This window comes from Crocodylus siamensis, chromosome 3, assembly GCF_052110815.1.
Source record: "Crocodylus siamensis isolate JL-2025a chromosome 3, ASM5211081v1, whole genome shotgun sequence".
In the NCBI taxonomy this organism is placed as follows: Eukaryota; Metazoa; Chordata; order Crocodylia; family Crocodylidae; genus Crocodylus; species Crocodylus siamensis.
In genome coordinates, this window is record NC_143397.1 from 143,651,300 (window position 1) to 143,671,350 (window position 20,051).

General features: G+C 40.2%; 2 protein-coding genes across 3 annotated transcripts in view; both read right to left on the minus strand.

The window, feature by feature from the left end:
* Nucleotides 1–20,051, minus strand: part of MYLK4 (myosin light chain kinase family member 4) — a 104,651-nt gene that overhangs the window by 22,133 nt on the left and 62,467 nt on the right. For both annotated transcript variants that reach the window (XM_090039387.1, XM_090039386.1), the window contains 3 exons: nt 2,667–2,757; nt 1,724–2,144; nt 513–814 (listed from right to left, as the gene is read on the minus strand). In XM_090039387.1, coding sequence (XP_089895513.1) covers nt 513–814; nt 1,724–2,144; nt 2,667–2,757 — 814 coding nt within the window. The remainder of the gene's footprint in view (nt 1–512; nt 815–1,723; nt 2,145–2,666; nt 2,758–20,051) is intronic.
* On the minus strand, nt 13,184–15,028 carry LOC149868937 (uncharacterized). Its single transcript, XM_090037169.1, has 2 exons — nt 14,366–15,028; nt 13,184–13,321 (listed from the first exon to the last, which is right to left on the minus strand). Exons 1-2 carry the CDS (start codon nt 15,026–15,028, stop codon nt 13,184–13,186), a joined length of 801 nt encoding a protein of 266 aa, XP_089893295.1.

Here is a 20,051-nt window from a genome sequence, read left to right on the forward strand (position 1 = left end):
TAATATACACTCCAGAAGCATCTAAAGGTAAACTAAATAAATTATTTTGTTGCCATCCAATGTCATACATCAGGGGTTTTCAACCTTTTTTGGTTGGTGTACCCCTGGTGGCCAGTCAAGAAGCAAGGAGTCCCTCCTAATTTTCCCAGGCCACTTTTTACTTCCTTCTCTTGGAACAGAAGCCTCTAAAAACCTGCTACACTAATTTACACCCAGCTCCAGCCAATGAATAAATGCTTCTACTCCCAATTGGCAGGCAAGGTTTTTTGAGTAGATGTGATATCTCTTATTAGACCAACTGAGTAGTTGGAAAAAACTCTTTGCCAGCTTTTGGGCACAATCACCCTTCTTCAGGTCTAGGGAGTCTCTGATGTTCTGAGATCTCCAAGAACTGAGAGAAGCAAGGTGGGGGAGGGCATGTAGCCTGGGCAACATGTCAGTGAATGTAAATAGGTACATGGTGGGGGCTGGGGCTGGGGGGGGGAGGTTTCTGCCCAGGTGCAATTTCTTACCAATCACAGCCACAGAATCATCATCTTCTATAGATGCTTCTGCGTGGGTCTCACTCTCTGTTCCAGTAGAATCAGCTGGTTCTAGTTCTTGTGGGGCATTTGGTTTAATAGCTTCAGGTTCCTGCTTGTCACCAGCGTTCTCTTTATCTACTCGGCTCTCTTTGTTGTCATCTTTCATGAAGCCTTCCTCATTCACTTGAAGTTTGCTGCTAATACTGTGCTCAAATTGGCAATTCTGCTCAGTGTTCTGGGAGTCTGTTCTTGCAGATTCCTTTCCTATAACTTTTTCATTTCCTTTATACCTGCAGGACAAAGTATTATGTTAGACCAGTCTAAACTTACAGCTGAAGGGAATAGGTGAAAAATAAGCGATTGTTTTAAATTCATTGTGTAAAATTATAAGAGTAAACAAACTATTTTAAGCTTGCCCTGTGGAATGAAATGATGGTTATGTTAATTCCAACTTTATCAAATTCCCTATTTTGGAAACAACTGCCCAAATTCTAAGGAGTTGGTATTTTGCTATTGACAGCATCTTTAAAGTAGTGAAAAAATATTAGGATTTCTCTTTGCTTCTAAAGATCCCTGCTTTAAGACTGATGGACTACAAATATTCTAATCACTGATTTCTATTTAGCACCTCTACTTACTGCAGTCCATTCACAGTGTCTGATGAAACAAGCCCTCTGCTTTCAAAAGCTTTTGCTAATCCATCTTTGATGGCACAAATCTAGTCTGCCTCCTGGGCTACAAATAATACAGCACAGAAGGAAGTATAGAAAACAAGTTAATGAGTTAATTTCCCTGTGCAAGATGTTATAGTTCCATGTTACTACTTACATTAGTCACTGCTGTGGTACAATTCCAACCCATCACACTGCCTAAACTAACCTTACCTCCCTCACATGGCAATAGTGCTGGGATATAATCATGATGTAGAGGGCTACAGAGATATAGAACTGCTTCATATCCAATTGCCCATCTCATATGCCTAAACTTTTTTCTGAGCAAACAGCCCACCTGTAGCAAATTGTTTGGGGCCCAGTCTGTTAAAAACATTTTTATTTGGATAGTGAAGTGAATTTACCTCATCATTCATCAGATAAGAAATGTTCATATATTTAGCAGCCACCTTGATTGATGTTTGAATTAAATGTATTTTTACTGTATGGCTCTTTAAAAATAAACTTGTATGCAGTTTTAAACCTGACCTTTGGGGCAGTCCATCTTGGCCCTGGCTTTGTGATGGATCCCCATCACCATGTCTCTCAGCTTCACTTTGGGACGCAGTTGCTGCATCCTTCTCCTCCTCCTCTTCTTCTGCTTCTCCATCTTCCTCCTCTTGCCTTTCTTCAGTAGAGGCATCCTGTCCATCAAGCCTCTTCCCACCTTCCAGGGATTTACTCTCCTCTCTTTCTTCTTTGACCTTTATCCATTGACTGTTGCCATCAACAGTATCCTCTTCCCCGTTTTGAACAAACCTCCCTCTACATTGATAGTAGCATTCCAAACCTTTCCCTTTGTTCTTTGGCTCTTGAATCAAAAAGCCATTTGCCTTTTCAGCATTTTCCTTGTTGAGCTTATGAACCCTTTCTGTGTGAGAGAAGGACTCATTCTTCTGGATGGCTCCCTCTAGAAACAATAAGAAAATTCCAAGGATTTTAACAAAGTCTTTCATGGTTAGTATAATTTCAGTTATTTTCTAAGTCAATTCCAGCTTTTCTCCTCCGGTTTCCAAGGTCTATGTACATGTTTCCTAAACAATGGTAATGGTCATGAGCGTCAACCAAAGTAACATGTTAATCTAGAATGTAATGGAGCTACATATTCAGATATTCTCCTTATAAACATTTTTCATACTGAAACTTGTTTCAAGCTATGGGTAATATAACATATATTTTTAAGTAAAGCACTTCCTTGGAGTACTTATGGCCATACAAAGCATAATGTACTATACATGACATGGCAAATGATCTTTACATGTTTAGAAGCTGATTGGGCAACCGTTACTCATGTTGGCTAGGACCCAGTCATGGGAGTAGCCTGTGGACTTCAGTCAGACTGGTCATATGAGTAAGTCTGTCTCTGTGTGAGTAACTAAAGGTACTGCAGTTGGACTACGCGTTAGAGCTGAAGCAATGTGAATTCTCTTACCTGTGGAATCAGGGAAGTTCTGCTTTTTTACATTCTTTGTTCCTTGCACTCTTAAATATGACTTCTCTATTGTTTTCTGATCTGTGATCAACTGTGGGAATACAAATGATCCTTTAGTCACTCGGCACAGCTTTCATATTCTGCTACTCATTGTGAAATCACACTTTCTCTTGTGGGCAAAACCAAACAGTTTGTGTAAATTAAAAAAACACCTTTAAATATTATTCACTCTACTTATGAGTGCTCTTGGGTTTAGACACTAGCAGCCTGATGCTGCTTGCATCAGCAGAAAGCAGGGAGAACTCAGTTGGAATCAATGGAACTATATTAGTGTGAAAATAGCCCATGAAAGAACAGAATTAAGCTGTCGGGACTGAAAAATAATCCTCAAGAAATTAGCTGTTGCCTCACCAGCTGCGAAAAACTGGGTTGGTTAGTCTAAAACAAAGCTAGGAAGATTTAATTTTCTATTAAAATATTCAATAATAGCCTTACTGACAGATTTCAAATAGATTTTTGCTGTTAATCAGCATCTGGTAACAACATTTTTAATGATCCAATATAATTTATTGCAAGATGATGAAAAAGTTACCAGAAATGTGAGCATATAAATCACAGTATTAGTTTTGTAGCCTACTGTATCTATATTTTATAATGTTATACTGACATCTAGAGGAGCTTTGTACTGAGCATAAAACGTAACTATTATTCATGCATTTGTAGCTATTTAGTAATATCCCAGTGGAATTTGGCATCTTTCCCATCAGCCATTCCTAGACTATAACAATCCATAACATGTTCAGCAGAATTCCATTCCTCTCTACTTTCTTTCTAATGTCAAACTAATACAATGAACTATACAAATTGTTAATAATAGAAATGGGTCAAAAAGGATATGAAAAATAGAGATACTTAAATTACTGTGATGAATCTTTCTCTCTGAATCATCAATGAAAGCAGCATGTTATGTTTATACACACACACACACACAACACACATGCACACAAACTACTTTGCTGGTTATTTACAAAAATTTAATAGAACTATATGGACAATAGGTACTAAGTGGAAACCACATGTACTCTCTAAAACTACTAAGTTAACTGAATAGTTAACTTTAAGGGAAACAAACAGGAATAAAGCATTCTAAGAGAAGGAAGAAATGAGTTAGAACAGTCATTTTCAAACTTCCAAAAGTCATGGAGCTCTTTCATATCAACCGTGGCTGCACAGGCTGTGTGAGCTGCCATGGAGCTAGGTCACCCAGTCTGCTCCACTATTACCCCATATCTCTTTGTGAAACCCTTGATAACCTATCGTGGAACCTCCAGGTTCCATGGAATGGATTTCAAAAAATCCTGGGTGTACCTACACGAGATGCGTTACTGTGTAGTAGAGCTAGCTGCTATGCAGTAAGCGTCCACGTCTACACATGAAGACACATACTGAGCAGTGACTGGCTCTAATCGCAACTAAATTTTCTACCTGCAAATGCAAGTAGCAAGTTTACTTGAGATTACTTACTACGCAGCAAATGTGCTCCCAGTCAGCGCGGCAGCAGAGGGCAGGAGACTGCTCCTTGTCCTTGGGAGCTGCCTGCTTCTGGGGCAGGCTCCACCACTGAAGCCCAGGTAGGAACAATGTAGAGGCAATACATCGGCCCAGGCTGGGAGATCCTTATTGCCCAGCACCAGCTCCACAATTCCAGCCCCTCTGTCTCCTGGTCTCTGAGCTAGCACCCAGGGGGAGCCTAGAGCTCCCCCTGGCTGCTGCAGGGGTCCAGTGCAGGGCCACAGAGAGCAGAAGCAGCAAATCTACTCCCACAGCACTGCACGTGTGGACATATACCTGGGAGAGTTTACTTGACAGTAAACTGTTCCTGGATTATTTGCATGTGTAGATGCACCCACTGAGTTAGAAAATAAAATGCACAGTTTGCATTTTCACTTAGCAAGTCCATTTTAAAAATATTAATCCATAGCAGTCATGGAAACTGCTTTGAGCATGAGAATTGAGACTGACAGAGATTGTGAACGATGTTAGTCTTTACAGGATTCCAGCTATGATATGAAGCAAGCTTAATTTCCTTCATAATATAAATTGGAGACTTGCACAAATTAAGATGCTCCATAAATCTCTCGCTAATCTCTTTATGTCTACCCATATCACAAAGAGTCACTCAGGGCTTGCCTTAGTTTTCTGCTCTGTGGTGAAGAGTGCTAAAGGAGGAGGGTGAAACTTTGGACCGATTCATTCTGTTAAGTTACCACAATTACTAATGCACTCAGATTCCTGTAAGCATGTAATCCTCGCCGTGTTGCTGATGACATTACCTATAATCAAATATAGTCAGCTGAGCAAATAACCAAGCAAGTGTTTCCAAAACCTTTGATACATAGGGCCAGATTTCATTTTTGCAGGCATCCAGTGTTTCTCATAAAATTTTCTTGCAGTTTGCAGGTGTGAAAAACAGAAGCCAGCTTTTGAAAATCTGCCCAGTGGAACTTTGAATGATGCCAAGTGTCTTTGATGCCAGGGAGTTAAATAAATTACTACACTATTTATTCAAACATCATTTCTGAACTCTTATATTTTAGCAGCAGATGTAGAAGTTCATATTATTTTAAATTAAAAAAAACAAACCTGTTGCAGCAGGAATAAAATGAAATGTGTTGAAGCTTCTACCTATATTCTTCAGACTTAATAAACAGAGGTTGTTCATGATAATTAAGGAGCTGGTTGTGAGTACACTAAGGTAAAGTGTAGGTATGTTTGGTAAGACAGGTAGTTTGATAAATACTCCCCATCAGCATAGGAATAATCATGAATATGTGAGTTTAAGTTTCATACTTGATGAGGTTTTTCCTAATCATGGGTAACTCATGAATGGTGTGTTTAACTTGTCAAATCTTAGCCTAGGGACACTTTATGGATATTCAATCAGAGCTTCTTCTATGGGGACACATTTTGTGTGGTTCCTGTGAAATTTGTTGAGACCAGAGGATTGTGCATAGTGTGCTCTCAAAAAAAGCTTGGGACACCTCTAAAACTGCTAAGTTCACTGCACATTTAAATCTAAGGGAAACAATGAGAAATAAAATATTCTAAGAGAAGGAAGAAAACAGTTAGAAAATAAGAGGCATAGTTTGTATCTCCAAGTCTCCTTTGACAATATGACCTTAAAAGCATAGACTTCATAGACATTAGGGCTGGAAGGGACCTTGGAAGATCATCGAGTCCAGCCCCCTGCCCCAGGGGCATATCATAGATACTTTATTAACAGATGCATGTGCTATTTGCTCCATACGATATTGCATCCAGCCTTTTTATGGTGCTTTTGAAGACCCTTTTCATCCAAACCTATCCATAAGGATTTTTTAGCCTTGATTTTGGATAAGTAACATTCTTTCTTTTTACAGCTTCTAAACTCATATGAAACAATTTTTCTTAGTCATGGGATTCTAATGTTTAAAGCTGTCCAGAATGGAAATGATACACGATTTTTTTTTCAAGGGTATACATATAATACTATTAGGCTTATATGCTTGGACATTCTTATTCATACAGAGATGGAACTTCCAATATAGTTTGCTTTTTCTTTCAAAATTGTCCCAAAGGTAAACATTAAGGGTTACATTTTATGTGCCTGCAAACTTAGCAAAACAAGAGGCTGGGTGCATTAATGCAAATTATCATGTATTCTAAAAGATATTTTCTGGACATTGACACATAATACACAGCGTGTACGAGATATAATAGTAGCAGAATAAAGCATTATGTTCAAGGGTCATTAAAGCCTTTAGTACAGGCTGATGGATAAGACTGTTTTCAGAAATTATATAGATATATTTTAGAAGCATTATGAAAAAAAAATTAGTAATTAAGCATTGAGCAACCATAGGTATAAATATAATATAATTTAATAGCAATTGCAAATTCAATAAAAATTAATGTTTTTTGATGGACATCTGACTCCTTTTTAATGAGCTGTATTTAGTTAAATTCTTTCTTTTTACTACACCAGGACTAACCTTGGAATGTTTTTCTAGCAAGCCTTCCACTTTTTTTTATTCACCTAATAAAACCCTTTGATTTTCTTCCCACACAGGCAATTTTATAATGAATGGCTTCATGAAGCAGCCCAGAAGTTATAGTTTAGAGCTCCTTTATTACTCTGTTGCAGCTCTTTTGATGTCAAAATGAGGTATTCCATGGCTTCCCTTCAATCTCATTCAACAGATAGCAATATATAGAATTTGCATATGCAAAGAATGCACTGCGTACTCATCTGGTGTCTGTTTCATAGATGCCTAGGATATTTCCCATGGATTTATTAGGATCAGCTATCCAGCTCTTATATAAGAGCTGTTCATCCTGCATTAATAGATATAATTTTGCTACTTGATCTGTGTGGTGATATGGAGCACTTGAGCAGGTAATTAACACCCAGAGTTATGTCATGCACTAAGCCAACATGTAAGATGTTCTCTGTGTATCTGTATTTCTAGATGGGAGAACTTCTTGCACGTGACTGAAATATTAAAATACTAACTTTTGGCATCAGAAATGCATTTCATGCCTGCTTTACTCAAGTAAATCCTCAGCTATCCCAGTAGGGATGGCCTCTGTCCTCTTCACCACTGTATTCCTCCTTGAAATATACTTCTTTGAAGAACGTAGTGTTAAATGACCTTTGAATCACATTCTGATACTTATTTCTCACAAAACATACACACACCAAGGAACTCTGCTCCACTGCCTCTAGGTTTCATAGTGGTCATTGTGTCTAAGTCATTATTTATTGCTTGTCTCTACGGGCTGTAAGCACTTTGGGGCAGAGGACTTGTATCTCTCGTTCTCTGCGGGGTTGAGTTCATTCAAACAAAATCTTCCTATATATACTAAGTCCAATGGCAATGCGCAGGGGGTGTATAGGGGTGCACGTGCACCCCCTGAGAGCACTGGTGCACCCCCTGACAGCGAGCGCTCCCTGCTTAGGTGACAGGTGGGGGGGCAGGTGGGAGTGCTAGTGCCCTCCCTGCGTGTGCTGGCCAAGGACTGGGAGCACCAGGAAAACCACCACTGGCATTTCCAGAAGCACTGATGGCACTTCTGGGTGCCCCACTTGTGCTTCTGGTTCAGCGCTATCAGCTGTGAGAGGACCCCCCCCCCCCCCCCCGTTGCTGACTGGCCACTGGGGTGGGCACATGCCCCCCCGATTCAGGAGACACCAGTTGCCCATGACTAAGTCCAAGTTGTAATTCCTAATCAATCACACACAAAAATGTAAAGTAAATGCCATGAGAATTATGATTCCTCATTAGGATGTGCAGGAAAATCCATATGTAAAATCATTTAGCAAATGCAAGAGAATTCACTATCCAGATACAGATGCAAGCATGTTTTCATCAAGACTCTTATCAAATACCATTCTACCTATCAATGCTCAGTATCAGGAAGTCAACTTCACCTCTGACTGGCCCATGCTGCCCATCTCCATCATTCCTGTGCACATTTTCAAATGAGTGTCTTCATACTTCTTCCCATTCTGACCCTCATCCTAAGAGCAGCTCCCCAGAAATATGTGCAGAACCATTTTGTTGCTGTCTTTCAAAGTCCTTCTTAAAATTTTTCTTTGTTGAGATGTCTTCATGAGATGTTTTTTGGGAAACCATGACAAAGGTTGGGCTGGTATGGTAAAACCTGACTAGTATGTCTCCCTGTTCTCCCTTGCGACTCTGTATTTATCTGTACTTTTCTTCACTTCTTACCATACTAAGTTTGTAATCTCTTCAGGAGTTGGAATATCTTTTTGTTCTGTTGTACAGCTGCTAGTACCATGGGGTCCTGGTCTGAAATTACTTCCATCACTGTCACTGTGGGTCCGTATACTTCATTTGCACCTACGTCATGATGAGGTCAATCTGTAAACTACTCCAGAATTTCATATTTATACAAAATAGCTTCTTTTCTTTTGTGGGCATCAGCTTTGTCAGAGTTGGCATCTCAGAAGAAGGAGGAGAAGGGATCTATCATGAGAGCCAAACAGTGGCCATTTTCTTGATATGGAACAAGTTAGCTCTGAGTTTCACCTGTCAAATCTTAGGCAAAATCTTGCAACCACATTAATTAAGCAACAGAAAATTATTTCTCAGCTTGGCTGACTCATTGGAGCCAACCATACTGTGATATGCATGGCAAGTATGTCCAGACTTCTTGAACTGTACTTCATAAGCTGTTTTTGGGAAATCATGCTGCTGGGAGATTTCCAAATGGTTACAAACTTCAAAATTATCCCCTACAGCTTTGATGACTCACTTTTAATTGGATTCCAAAACACGGGTTTCCTAATAACACATTTCATTTAACAGGCAGGGTTAAAAAAAAAATCTGGGATTTCTTTATTTCACCTTCATAGACATGCTTTTTCCTGTGGTACCTCACCATGAAGGCAGCACACGCTGAATGGAATGTGTTTGGAATCAGCCCAGGCTCCACCAGGGCTGCTGTCCAGCCAGGCTTTGGTCCTCGTCGTTGGCATATGTGTGAAAGATCAAGCATGGTGCCAGGAGGACACCAAAGCCAATAATGAAAAAGAATGGGGTTGTCCTTTTCTGAGATAATTTCAAAGTTACTTACAACCCAGGTTTGTGAGTGCACTGGTATCTTTTACTTAGAATAGAGAATATATTTACTTCATTAACAGAGGGCAAGAATTTATCTGAGAACAATGGAAGGCGGGGATGCTTATGGGTGATAGCTTTTATGTTTGGTTGGGATAGAGTTAGATACACTTTCGAATGTAGTGCATTCTTTTTTAGGTTTCAGGAAAAAGCCGTCACACACAGCGAGGTGGGAGGTAAAAAGGTGGGGGTTGCCAAAATACAATTTTGCCCAGAGTGCCATTTTCCCCAAGGCCAGCTCTGCCCCCAGGATGCCGTGACACCCTGGTTGAGGATCACTAGAGACTAACTAAAGGTACTTGTGAAGCTGCTTGAGTATAGCCTGAAAGCAGGTAAGAAAAACCCTGAGTTTTATTAGCACATTGTATCTGTATTTGACTGCTCTCCCTAACCTCCAGTGTGGGGAAAACAGCAGGGACTCTTATTTGTGCACAAATCATCTACTAATGGGTCAATTTCATTCAAGATATATACCATCCTTCTGCTTCTGTATCAGAGATTCATAGCTACCTCTTTATAATCCAGGACACTGGGTATAAGTGAAAGTAAGCCATTGTTATTCTCTTCTCCCTTTCCTCCCCCCCTGGCTCCCTTCTTTCCTGTGGAAATGTTCTCTTTGCTTTTTCAGGAACATTTTAAGCCTAAATTTTATAGCCCATACTGAGCAGGTGGGAGGGGAAGGCCATAAGCAACATTGATATAACGCCTACTTGAGTGGTTTCTAGTTTTGTAGAAAGCACTCTATTTCTCACTCAGGCAAAGGGATTGTGTCTGCCCAAGCACCAGTAGCTGCCAGCTCTGCAGTGGCAGCCAGATTCAGCAGTCTCAGCTGATGGATACTATACCAAGTCCCATTATTCTCAATGCAGAACTGAATTAAGTCTGTTTTTACTTAAAACTGGGATGTGTTTACTAAATCCAGCTGTTGTTCACTGACTTGCACGATAATTTTATGATGATCCTTTTATAATAAATCACATGCAAATGCAAGGAGGTAATGACAAGCCAACATATGTGGGATATGTAGTAAAACAAACAAAATATTAAAAGTGCAATAATATCATCAGGGCAGTTCCAGAACTGCTTATTCAGCATGTACTTGAGCAAAATGCCTACCAATTCCAATTAGTGTCCCTTAGAGACTGAATAAAACTAAGCCTGGGGTGGAGGAAAGAAGTGGTGGTGATGGAGGCAGAAAACCTGATGAGACAGAGATTTTAGGGTTTTTTTTGTGTATGTCAACACTTTTCCCACAGTACTCCCAGAAGGGTTGTTTTCAAACACATATCACACACCTGCTCCCATGCACAAAACCAAGAAATGGAGAAGTGAAGCTGATTTGAAGTGCATATCACAAGGTCACTCTCAAACACACCAGAGACAACAGGTTTGATGTTGGCCATGGTGAGGGAGATGCCCTTGGAATGGCATTACCACTGCATTTCTGGATTGGGTGTGGAACGAAAGTCCTCAAGAGTGTCTGCGCCAACAGGACCCACAGAAATGGTGTAGATATGTTCCTTCTCCACTTCCCAAAAGAATTTGCCAACTCTTTGCACTCATCTCTGTGTCATTTGGGTTTCCCTGCTTTACTCTGCCGTGGATGCTAGCTTTGTATGCACATTTGCCCTCTTCTGATACGCTAATTTCTGTGCCATTCTCCTTGCTCTCCAGTATACATGGCATGCTTCTAGGAATTAATCAGTAAACTTTCCTTTTACTATGTTTCTACAGCACCTGAGACCCTGGGGTACTGATTCTTGGGGCTTCTGGGAGCTTCAGTCTGAAAACAGCCCTTCTGGGAGCACTGTGGGAACAAGGTTGACATACCCCAAAAAACCTAAAAACTCTGTCTCATCAGGTTTTCTGCCTCCATTGCCACCACTTCCTTCCTCTACATCAGGCTTAGTTTTATTCAAACTTCAGAAACATAATGGGTTTGATTTAATTCTTATTTACAATCACTTATGAATATGTTATTCCACTGACGCTAGTAGAATTGTACTTCTACCCACATAGTAAGTAGATCAAACTTTTATGTCCAGCTTTACTTCATGTGATTTTCATACCGTTTTATCAACAGATATATTTTTATTAAAATTTTTTATTAAAAATAAAAGATGGATATTTCAAATAAGTAATTCTTGTTCCATTCCATACTAGAGTATAGCTCAACAAAGGAGGTGAAGAAAAGGACAGTAAAGAAAAGAAAGACTTTTTGGAATTTCTTTATGAGTTCAATATATCTTGAGATTTGACATCCTATAAAAATACCCCCTTTTTCATGCAAGGTACTCTGGGTAAATGCAAGATCTTTTATTACACCAACTAAGCAGGAAAAAATTGTTCTTTGCAAGCTTTTGGGTACAAATACCCTTCTTCAGGCAGAGAGTCTGCAGTTGTTCTGTGCTCTCCTAGATGGGATAGACAATAGTATGTAAGAATACAGGTCAGTGAAAATGCAAATGTGTGGCAGTGAGGATCAGAGGGGGTGAGAGACAATGGGTGAGTGACTGGTGGGGGGGTGGGGAAGGGGGAATGGTGACCTAGTGCGACTCTCTCTCTGCCTGAAGAAGGGTGTTTGCACCTGCAAGCTTGCAAAGAACAGTTTTTCCAACTACTTCGTTGGTCTAATAAAAGATATCACATTTACACAAAGAACCTGAGGTGAGGTGAGGTGAGATGAGCACGCCAGTAGGGAGGGAAAGACTGCAGCAGGGGTTACAGGGGTGAGCTAGCAAAAACAGGATGTGCCTCAATACTGACAAGTAAGTGCAGGGTGCTGCACTTGGGCAGTAGTAACCAGCAGCACACTTACAAGATGGGAAACTCCCTTCTTGAGAGCACGGAGGCAGAAAGGGATCTTGGAGTCATTATTGACTCCAAGATGAACATGGGCTGACAATGTGAGGTCACGGTTGGCAGGGCTAACCGGACCTTGCCGTGCATCCACAGGTGCATCTCTAGCAGGGCCAAGGAGGTGATCCTCCCCCTCTATGCAACACTGGTCAGGCCACAGCTGGAGTACTGTGTTCAGTTCTGTGTGCCCCACTTCAGGCAGGATGTGGACAACATTGAGAGGGTCCAGAGGAGGGCCACCCACATGATCCGGGGACAACAGGGCAGACCCTACAATGAGAGACTGTAGGACCTGAACCTGTTCAGCCTTCACAAGTGAAGGCTGAGGGGGGACCTGGTGACCATCTATAAACTCACTGGGGGGACCAGAAGGGTTTGGGAGAGACCTTGTTTCCCCTAGCGCCCCTGGCATAACAAGGAATAAGTTGTTGGAGAGTAGGTTTAAATTAGACATCCGTAAGAACTACTTCACTATCAGGGTGGCTAGGATCTGGAACCAACTTCCAAGGGAAGTGGTGTTGGCTCCTACCCTGGGGGTCTTTAAGAGGAGGCTTGATGCCACCTGGCTGGGATCATTTGAGCCCAGTTTTTTTCTCCTGCCCAGGCAGGGGGTTGGACTTGAAGTTCTACAAGGTCCCTTCTGACCTGACTTCTATGATTCTATGAACCTCATTTACCTACATCCTTAGACCAACACAGCTACAACCAACACCACCGAAACATGGAGGATATCTCTTTTTTCTTTCATTCTTATATACAGTGGTTGATTTTCCATCCCATGATCGATGCCTTGGAAAGAAGCATGCACAATCATATAACTTTCATAAGAGGACTGTCCTGATCTACTGAAAGAAAGAACTTTACAAGATGTTCCTTTTCTGCAGCTCAGATTCCATTAGACCCTATTAAGTTACATGTGTTGGCTTCAGCACTTCTTACCTAACTAGGAAGCGGGGCTGCTTAAGGATAACCAGATTAAGAGGCATCTGCCTCTGAATAAATGCTAGGTACTTCTAAATCAGGTAGCACCATTCCTGTTAACACTTTCACACAATGTTTGAAGCTTGAGCTATTCAAGAACATCTCCTCCAATGCATGAAACAATGTTTGCACCTTTAAACAAAATGTAAAAAACAAGCAGCAAAGGATCTGTGAAAAACAGCAATTTTAGTTGAGCTAATACAAAAAATAATGTGTTGAAATTAATTTGTAAAACTGTATCATTGTAACATGCAGAGGTAAGGTTTACCGAACTAAGTGCAGTACAACAAGCTTACAGGACTGATGATGAAGTCTGTTCTAGTCAGTGGAAGTTTTTCCACATATTTAAATGGTTTTTGTATCAGGCTTACAGAGAATGCAGTGAAGTTCCATTGATATTGAAATGGGTTGAAAATATTCAGTTTCTATAAAATAAAATAAATATTTTCAACCCATTTCAATATCATTGGAAAGTCACTGCAAGGTAGATTTAAGCAAGATTCGCAAGACTTGGCCCTGCTGGATTAATTGTAAATAGAACTTCAGTTTCCATAAAATAAAATAAAGTTCTATTTACAGTGAATCTAACAGGGCCAAGTCTTGTGAATCTTGCTTAAATCAACCTTTTCTTTATCCTGATATCAGATGAAGCAGAAGTATTGCAGGATAATACATATAGTAAGCTGTTTTGTGAAATAAATTACTTTATACTGACTGATTCCAAGCCTACTGAAATCAGTGGGAGAATTTCAGTCTACTTCAGTGAGCTTTGGAAGAGGTCATATAATATCTGCATTGTATTGTCTCTTTCCCAATTGTTTATAAATCCAGAGAACGTCTAAGAAAAAACCTAGGGTCCGAATTTCCTCCCACTGAAATCAGTGTAAATGTTGTCATTGAGTTCAACGGAAAGAGAATTGGCCCCTAATTATGTCTTCTAACAGAAATCACTATGCTGCAAACTGAACATTAGGGGAAACAATCCTGCAGTTCACAATGATTTTCTACATTGTTGTCATTAAAAGTTGCTTAGTCAGGTCTAAACAAGTTACAGACTAAAGCATCTGGATTTGCCTCTCTTAACTTTAATGACTTAAAACACTGAGCATGCCAAAAAATAGACTTGTACCAGATAATAACACTCCTCAGCAATGTTAAAAGCAAACCTACACTCACCTTTTTATTGTTTTTTTGGAGTGAACTGAAATATTTTTTGTCCAGCAAAATTTGTGTCCTGAAAACGTGTCCAACTTCATCTTTCTTTAAGAAACCAATACCTTTGCCAAGCTTAGGAGAAGCCTGGTCTTTGAAAACTAAGACACTGAGTCCAGAAGTTTTCAATATCTTGATAAAAAACCCAAGCAGCTGCTGCAACCCCAGAATTACTTGTTCCATTTCATATAATTTTTTAGCTTGCTGATGTGCACTCCTGTTCATACCAGCAAGGGTATTGCTTATTGCTAAGTAGACCCCCTGGATTTCAGAACTTTTTAGCTTTTCTTTTGTTTCTCTGATATATCCAGGTTCAGTTGTGTTTGCCTTTAACATCCCAATGTCTTCTTCAATGCAACAGATTTCCCAGGAAACACTGTTTAGCTTCTGAAGGACATTGTCCTGCACAGCCAACAACTTGTCTACTTTCTGACCAAGGAAGGTAAACTTCATATCCAAGGTATTAATATTTTCAGAGAAGCTGATATGTCTGACTGCAGCATGGGGATTTTGTGTAGTTTCCATATCATTAGCAGGCTCCTGATTTTGCAAAGCATTAGGATCAAATATTTTGACCAAAGAGTTTACCACTGAGGTGGCAGAACTATGGCTGCTGGAGGTAGTCATTATGCTGGGTTAGTCAGGAAGGAACTGCTCTAATGGTCAACAATTTAAAGACAATTTCTGTTTTAAAATATTTTTGTCCAGTCTTCTCTAGCACATACCCTGGCTCAGCAAATCAAGCTCAAGCTCAAGCTATTTAAAAGCCATCCAAATATGTTTGATTATGATAAAGTAAAGGGACACCCAGATTTCTGAGAAAGCACAACACCCCTGTCTTTTTTTTTAACCAGTTTTAAAGTGAAATAAATATAGTAAAAGACATTTGCTGAGCATCCTAAATGCACTCTGCTCCATGACGTCAGCCTCCGGGGATGGATTTCTTTGCACTCCAATGGAATTCGACAGTGAAAAGGCTATGAGACATCTGAGAAGCCTTGCTGGGTGAAGATACTTTGACACCAGCTTTATTTCTTTTCAGAAACATGACTCTGCTCTTAAATGGGAAAATAGTGAGGGTCCAAAATGGATGGCTACGCTTCGGTACTTGAAATGATTGCCTTTAATGTCAGTGTTTCTGATTAAAATGTGCAGTTTGTTGAGAAACCTATTACCAAAGACATCATTAAAAAAGAGAGGTGTGTTGTGCAATTAATACTTAAGAGAAAGAGAGGTCTTGGTATACAGACACTGCAGGAAGTCACAACCTTTCCTCTCCACTGCATGATTACCACCTCTGACACAGTGTACAAAATCAAACCAAAGTCTAAACAAGCACAGGCCTTTTCCTCATAAAACACATTCCATTTACTTCTGTTTTTAGCAAATATAACACAAATGAAGACACTTTTAGGATCTTCAATGATCTGACTATATACTGTAGGAAATAAAGTTTATTGGCAACATCTGGTATAGTTTAGAAAGGGATGATTCTGCCTGGAACACAGGAGGTCCCTTCCAAACCCATTTTCTTACTATTCTAGATCAATGGTTCTCAACCATTTTTAGATTTAAGGTACCCCTCCTTAGATTCAAGGTGCTCCTCAGAAAATGCCAACTCTTAATTTTCACTCATTTTTCGACTACAGAAAACCAATAGAGCAATTCTTCTGTTGCAAAGAACTCAGAAAGCCCAGAGTAGAACAAAATACTTTTAACACTGTGAATATCTATTTGAAATCTCTCGGTTTAGCTTGTGAATTCTGTTTGCACACCTAACAGTGATAATGTTATGTGGCATATTGGGATACCTTTGAAAGTATCTTGAGGCCACTGGCATAACTAGAGCAGGGGCAAACAACAGAGAAGGGCGTGAAAAAAACAGCCTGTGCCACAGCCATGTGATTGTGATTGCAATGGCAGCAGCAAACAGAAGTTGCTACTGCCCCTGTGTGCAGCAGCCACCCCGGGCACTCAGCCACATTCTTACTTTGGTGCTCAAGGCACCCCAGGGTGCTGTAACACCCTGCTTCAGAATCACTACTTTAGAAGCACTGCCTCAGTGCCATCCCCATATGGTCTGCCTGTAAACTTCTTCTTTAAAAACAATCATTGATTACTATCACAAATGTTTTTCTGAAGGGCTTTCATTTTTTATAAAGTGGCCATTACAGGATGCCTCATGGGGTTGGGAATCAGAAATTCTGGTTTTTGCTTGAAGTGGTTAAAGTGTTTTCTCTTTCACTCTCTCTCTCAGTTGCCTCAGATCTTTCCTACCACCAATACTGTTTATAAGAGCTTTACAGAGAAACCTAAAGTAGTCATCATGAATCAATATGCATTTAGTATTGAAATATGCTGAAAGCTAATTCAAGCACTTGTATTTTGCTTTCAGATTACTGCAGGTTAAAAAAAGAAAGATTTCATAATACATTAGCCACTTTGTGACAGCAGCTTGTCACCATGGTTGAAATGTGAACTGTGTCCAGGCCTGTCCCTGAAACTTGGATTCAGATCTCTTTCTTACATAACTTACATTATCAGGAGGTAGCTAACAAGTGTTATGGTTAATAGCATAGTCCACACAATGATTTAGAAGTTTAAGTGATTTAAAAGCAAGAAACTGGATGAAAAAAAAAATGGAGATTAGGGATCCCTATTTCACAGAAAGAATAACACATGAGACATCGGAGAGAAAAAAATACCGACAGAGAGAGCATCACGGAGCCTCCTGCAAAGAACTGTCACGTTTAAGGCCCCCAAAGTTGCTCCATTTCTCTCTGTTAGAAACATAAATTACATTCTCTGGGCACCTACACATCTGTAAAAGTCCGTGTTAGCTACAATATTCTAGCAGAGTGTCTGCATCATCTGTAAAATGGCTAGACTTGGAGAATGTTGCATCTTGCCTGAAATGTCAGCAACATGGTTCACAATTCTAGGTTTGCAGCATTTTCTCTTCTGCACAAGAAAAGCCAAGTTTCATTATATTCTGGTGCCCGTCCAGCCCCAGTGATTCTCAACCAGGGTTCCATGACACCCTGGCGTGTCTTGAGATCCTTTCAAGGCTGCCACTGCAATATTACCACTGTCAGGTATGCAAACATAATTCGCATAATAAAAACATAGATTTCGTATAGGAATCAATAGTGTTAAAAATATTCTGACCTGTCATGGAGTTCTGTGCAACAGAAGAACTACTCTGTTACTTTTCTGTAGTCAAAAAACAAGTGAAAATTAAGAGCTGGCATTTTTCTAAGGGGTGTCTCAAGTCTATATGGGGGTCCCTTGAATCTACTGAGGGGTGTATTCAGTCTAAAAAAGGTTAAGAACCTGTCTTGTAGCCTAAGTCAAACAAAATATACCTGTAATTCTTTTTTAATCCTATTCATTAGGAGTCCTTATAATCAAAGTGTGTGTGCCCTTCAACAATATTTGCTCCAATCTACATTTCATGAATTTCTCAGAATCTTTCTTGTAATGAGATGCCCAGAATTGAATGCAACTTTCCAGCTGTTGATGTATCAGTGCCTATTCAAACAGGCTATTACTTCCTGTCATTGTTGGCTTTGGATTTCTTGAATCTTTGGTTTAATATTATCCACGTGGGTGGACAAGTTCTGCATTGTGAAATGTCAATGAGCATTTTCATCAAAACTGCTTTTGATGGAAAAAAATGGCAACAAACTCAGTGACATTTTCTCAACTTCCCACCTTTTCCCTAGCTACCAATAATACTGTATTCTAGTGAAACAAAAATATATATGTATTCACTCAGCATAGAAGCTATTGGAGATTAACAGTATGAATTTTGAAAATGGTTAAATTGGCTGTATAAACAAAGAAATTTGTTTATCTGAACATAATGTAAAAAGAACTTGCTTTGCAGGTCTTGAACAAGACATGAATTACCATATGTTTTCTCTCACAGCTCAAAATACTGAACACACTAGGCCATCACACCACAGAGATGACAATATTGGTTGGAAAGCTGTGGAATACTGGGAATTTTTCCACAGTCTAAGAAACATGTGTACTAAATCTTCTTGCATTAATCAACTGTAGAAACTCAGAGTACTTAATAGGCTGCTAAAAATATTTATTTGTATTTGCTTGTCTGTTGATATTGCATTTTTTCACTGGGTTTTGTTGCATTAGAAATTTACTTAAGGTTAACTCTGGTATTTCTCCCTTTGTTTCTACCATGTTACTAAACACCCATATAAAAAGTAACAGGTGGCAGGGTACACAGAAATTCCCCCTAATTTGGAAGGAATATAAAAAAGTGTGCATGCTATGACAAGGGAAAAGACAAAATTACAGAGACTTCCAGTTGTTCATTTATCCACACAGTACACATACCCTCAGCCAGCAGGAGTGAATAGTACAAAATGGGTTTGTGAAGGTTGTGATAAATGTCCCAGTTCATTTCAATGGAAATTTTGTTGCTAGAGTTTTGGAAATTATTCTACCCGATTTTTTGTGTCTCAAACTTCTTGTAGACTGTCATGCCTCCTTATTTTAGTGACAGAAGTCATAATTTAGAAATTATCCCTAAATCAATGGACTAAGAAATCTGGGAATTAGAAGATGGTCCCTTAGTTGGGTGGTAGTTAGTTAGAGACTAAAGATGCTCTTCTACTGCTCTGCAATAAAACTTGTTATTTAGTTTTTCTCATTCAAGAGTGACCATCTTCACTGAACCCAATGATCATTATAGTTGCCATCAGTTTTAATTGAAAAGTGGTGAGGGAGAGGGGAATACCTAGTACATGCATATACTATTTATTTTAGCCTTGTGAACTTCTAGGCTAGGGACAATTATACATAAAACGGTTTAAGTGATCAGAAACTGGTTTAAACCTGTAACAGAACAGAAGTTCAGTGCACATAAACTGCTTTCAAAATGGGCAAAACCAGTTTAAGGTAAACCTGGTTGGATGTAGTATTAGACTTAACTGATTTAGGTCAAACTGGTTTATTGAACTTGTCGCAGATCAAGTTAACTCACAGAACTTGATCTGGGACAGAAGAACTTCCTGGTTCAAGTTAACTCACAGTCCCTCAGCATCCCAGAATGCTTTGCAGCCCTGGGCTATGCTGTCTACTTTAGCAGAGCAGGGACTGCCTCACCCCTCTGCCTGTTTTCTGTTTGTGTCTGTCAGCCTATGGGGACAGGAGTGGGCAGGGAAACAGACCCCCAGCCCTCCTAGCCAGGGTCAATGCAGCATGTGGGAGGAGGGAAACCCTTTCTCTTACTCCCCCTTGCTAGCTGTCACAGGAGGGAGGGAGGGAGAAGAAGTCCTCCCAGTCAGGTGCCTGCCCACCCAGCCTGGCATAGGGGAATTGGGAAGCCTCTGCCTTGGGGGGCTCCCCCGCACCCCAGCCTAGGGTCTCCCAGCCTGAGGCAGCCCCAGGGAGCTGAGGGAAATTCTTCCCCTCTCAAATCCCAGGACTGCTTGCCTTGGCTGCTGAGAGTCTCAGGGACAGCCCAGGACAGCCTTAGGGAGCAGAGGAAAATTCTCCTGCTCCTCTGCACCTGGTTTTGGCTGAGCTGTTGTGAATCTGAGGCAAAACTTTTTGTAGGGGAGTGGAAGAATTTCCTTCTGCTCCCTGAGGGTTGTCCCACATTATCCCTAAGACTTGCAAC